Below are 4,079 nucleotides of genomic sequence, written 5' to 3'. Positions count from 1 at the left end.
TGAGGTAGGGATGTGCTTGAGGCACGGTTAAGGAGTGCTGAGGCATGGTTGGGCTGAGGTAGGGATGAGCTGAGGCAGGACTGGGCTGAGGTAGGGATGAGCTGAGGAAGGACTGGGCTGAGGCATGGTTGGGCTGAGGTAGGGATGGGCTGAGGTAGGGATGGGTTTGAAGCAGGGTTAAGGAGGGCTTAGGCAGGGTTAAGGAGGGCTGATGCAGGGTTAAAGAGGGCTGAGGCAGGGTTAAGGAGGGCTGAGGCAGGGTTAAAGAGGGCTGAGGCAGGGTTAAGGAGGGCTGAGGCAGGGTTAAAGAGGGCTGAGGTAGGGTTAAAGAGGGCTGAGGCAGGGTTAAGAAGGGCTGAGGCAGGGTTAAAGAGGGCTGAGGCAGGGTTAAAGAGGGCTGAGGCAGGTTTAAGGAGGGCTGAGGTAGGGTTAAAGAGGGCTGAGGCAGGGTTAAGGAGGGCTGAGGCAGGGTTAAGGAGGGCTGAGGGAGGGTTAAAGAGGGCTGAGGCAGGGTTAAGGAGGGCTGAGGCAGGGTTAAGTAGGGCTGAGGCAGGGTTAAAGAGGGCTGAGGTAGGGTTAAGGAGGGCTGAGGCAGGGTTAAGGAGGGCTGAGGCATGGTTAAGGAGGGCTGAGGCAGGGTTAAAGAGGGCTGAGGTAGGGTTAAGGAGGGCTTGTAGCAGGGTTAAGGAGGGCTGAGGCAGGGTTAAAGAGGGCTGAGGCAGGGTTAAAGAGGGCAGAGGCAGAGTTAAGGAGGGCTGAGGTAGGGTTAAGGAGGGCTGAGGTAGGGTTAAGGAGGGCTGTGGTAGGGTTAAGGAGGGCTTAGGTAGGGTTAAAGAGGGCGGAGGTAGGGTTAAAGAGGGCTGAGGCAGGGTTAAGGAGTGATGAGGTAGGGTTAAGGAGGGCTGTGGTAGGGTTAAGGAGGGCTTAGGTAGGGTTAAAGAGGGCTGAGGCAGGGTTAAGAAGTGCTGAGGCAGGGTTAAGGAGGGCTGAGGCAGGGTTAAGGAGGGCTGAGGTAGGGTTAAAGAGGGCTGAGGCAGGGTTAAGAAGTGCTGAGGCAGGGTTAAGGAGGGCTGAGGCAGGGTTAAGGAGGGCTGAGGTAGGGTTAAAGAGGGCTGAGGCAGGGTTAAGGAGGGCTGAGGCAGGGTTAAGGAGGGCTGAGGCAGGGTAAAGAGGGCTGAGGTAGGGTTAAGGAGGGCTGAGGCAGGGTTAAGGAGGGCTGAGGCAGGGTTAAGGATGGCTGAGGCAGGGTTAAAGATGGCTGAGGTAGGGTTAAGGAGGGCTTGTAGCAGGGTTAAAGAGGGCTGAGGCAGGGTTAAAGAGGGCTGAGGTAGGGTTAAGGAGGGCTGAGGTAGGGTTAAAGAGGGCTGAGGTAGGGTTTGAGGCAGGGTTAAGGAGGGCTGAGGCAGGGTTAACGAGGGCTGAGGCTGGGTTAAGGAGGGCTGAGGAAGGGTTAAGGAGGGCTGAGGCAGGGTTAAGGAGGGCTGAGGTAGGGTTAAGGAGGGCTGAGGCAGGGTTAAAGAGGGCTGAGGCTGGGTTGGGCTGAGATAGGGCTTGAAGCAGGGTTAAGGATGGCTGAGGTAGGGTTAAGGAGGGCTGAGGCAGGGTTAAAGAGGGCTGAGGTAGGGTTTGAAGCAGGGTTAAAGAGGGCTGAGGTTGGGTTAAGGAGGGCTGAGGCAGGGTTAAGGAGGGCTGAGGTAGGGTTTGAAGCAGGGTTAAAGAGGGCTGAGGTTGGGTTAAGGAGGGCTGAGGCAGGGTTAAGGAGGGCTGAGGTAGGACTTGAGGCAGGGCGCTGAGGCAGAGTGTTCAAGCAGAGGGTTGAAGCCAGGTTGAGGCAGGTTGAGGCAGGCTGAGGCTGAGCTAGGAGCATGAGAAAGCTGGGTGGACCCACCAAGGGTTTAGAGATCAGGGATAATCTGACACCCCAAGGCCTAATCTTCTTAGTGGACCAGGATGAAATGAGTATCCATTACAGAATCAACCTTCATCCCATCTAGCCCCCTCCTGGCCCCACCCAGCCCCCTCCCAGCCCCATCCCAGCCCCCTCCATACCCACCTCCACCAGCCCCCTCCCACCACCACCAGCCCCCTCCCACCTCCACCAGCCCCCTCCCCCTCCCACCTCCACCAGCCCCCTCCATACCCACCTCCACCAGCCCCCTCCCACCTCCACCAGCCCCCTCCCACCTCCACCAGCCCCCTCCATACCCACCTCCACCAGCCCCCTCCATACCCACCTGCACCAGCCCCCTCCCACCTCCACCAGCCCCCTCCCACCTCCACCAGCCCCCTCCCACCTCCACCAGCCCCCTCCATACCCACCTCCACCAGCCCCCTCCATACCCACCTCCACCAGCCCCCTCCATACCCACCTCCACCAGCCCCCTCCATACCCACCTCCACCAGCCCCCTCCATACCCACCTCCACCAGCCCCCTCCCACCTCCACCAGCCCCCTCCATACCCACCTCCACCAGCCCCCTCCCACCACCACCAGCCCCCTCCATACCCACCACCACCAGCCCCCTCCATACCCACCCCCACCAGCCCCCTCCATACCCACCTCCACCAGCCCCCTACCACCTCCACCAGCCCCCTCCCACCTCCACCAGCCCCCTCCATACCCACCCGCACCAGCCCCCTCCATACCCACCTCCACCAGCCCCCTCCCACCCCCACCAGCCCCCTCCATACCCACCTCCACCAGCCCCCTCCCACCTCCACCAGTCCCCTCCATACCCACCTCCACCAGCCCCCTCCCACCTCCACCAGCCCCCTCCATACCCACCTCCACCAGCCTCCTCCATACCCACCTCCCCCAGCCCCCTCCCACCTCCACCAGCCCCCTCCATACCCACCTCCACCAGCCCCCTCCCACCTCCACCAGCCCCCTCCCACCTCCACCAGCCCCCTCCATACCCACCTCCACCATCCCTCTTTAACCCTGCCTCAGCCCTTCTTAACCCTGCCTCAGCCCTCTTTAACCCTACCTCAGCCCTCTTTAACCCTGCCTCAGCCCTCCTTAACCCTGCCTCAGCCCCTCCATACCCACCTCCACCAGCCCCCTCCATACCCACCTCCACCAGCCCACTCCCACCTCCACCAGCCCCCTCCCACCTCCACCAGCCCCCTCCATACCCACCTCCACCAACCCCCTCCCCACCCACCTCCCCCAGCCCCCTCCCACCTCCACCAGCCCCCTCCCACCTCCACCAGCCCCCTCCATACCCACCTCCACCAGCCCCCTCCATACCCACCTCCACCAGCCCCCTCCCACCTCCACCAGCCCCTTCCTGGCCCCTCCCAGCACCATGTCCCTCTGATAGCCAGTTTAGCCAGCATGGAGACAATGGCCTGGTCCGGGACATAATCAGGCATTAGCGGGGAAAGCAGCTAAGCTCCATATTCACTCCATCTGGAGCTGCAGACCAACCGGCTTGGCTTGAAAAAAAAGATGGCCGCCTCAAATCTGATGAGAGGAGAAGACAGAGGAGAGGGAGCAGAGAGGAGGCCTGCAGGCCCACAGAGAGCTCCACTACACCCCTTACTCTCTTTAACATAGAGATGACAGACAGAATAACGGATAGCGAGTGACCATGTCCAGTTACCATAGAGATGACAGACAGAATAACGTACAGCGAGTGACCATGTCCAGTTACCATAGAGATGACAGACAGAATAACGGACAGCGAGTGAACATGTCCAGTTACCATAGAGATGACAGACAGAATAACGGACAGTGAGTGACCATGTCCAGTTACCATAGAGATGACAGACAGAATAACGGACAGCGAGTGACCATGTCCAGTTACCATAGAGATGACAGACAGAATAACGGACAGTGAGTGACCATGTCCAGTTACCATAGAGATGACAGACAGAATAACGGACAGTGAGTGACCATGTCCAGTTACCATAGAGATGACAGACAGAATAACGGACAGCGAGTGATCATGTCCAGTTACCATAGAGATGACAGACAGAATAACGTACAGCGAGTGACCATGTCCAGTTACCATAGAGATGACAGACAGAATAACGGACAGCGAGTGACCATGTCCAGTTACCATAGAGATGACAGAC

The 4,079-nt window shown here is 59.4% G+C and overlaps 1 protein-coding gene across 1 annotated transcript; it reads left to right on the top strand.

Moving 5' to 3' along the window:
• The first annotated feature begins 1,233 nt into the window (after positions 1-1,233).
• LOC139572258 (uncharacterized) lies at positions 1,234-3,377 on the top strand. Its single transcript, XM_071394902.1, has 2 exons — positions 1,234-1,263; positions 1,995-3,377. Exons 1-2 carry the CDS (start codon positions 1,234-1,236, stop codon positions 3,375-3,377), a joined length of 1,413 nt encoding a protein of 470 aa, XP_071251003.1.
• Positions 3,378-4,079: the final 702 nt, after the last annotated feature.

This window comes from Salvelinus alpinus, chromosome 4, assembly GCF_045679555.1.
Source record: "Salvelinus alpinus chromosome 4, SLU_Salpinus.1, whole genome shotgun sequence".
Lineage (NCBI taxonomy): Eukaryota > Metazoa > Chordata > Actinopteri > Salmoniformes > Salmonidae > Salvelinus > Salvelinus alpinus.
The sequence above is the reverse complement of the archived record's forward strand: the minus strand, read 5'-3'. Positions and strand labels throughout refer to the sequence as shown.

What these genes read in the sequence shown, in the direction of transcription:
- LOC139572258 (XM_071394902.1), top strand. Translation starts at nt 1,234, where the DNA reads ATGGCTGAGGCAGGGTTAAAGATGGCTGAG. An exon ending in CAGGGTTAAAGATGGCTGAG is followed by an intron (nt 1,264 to 1,994) that starts GTAGGGTTAAGG and finishes CATCCCATCTAG; the next exon opens with CCCCCTCCTGGCCCCACCCA.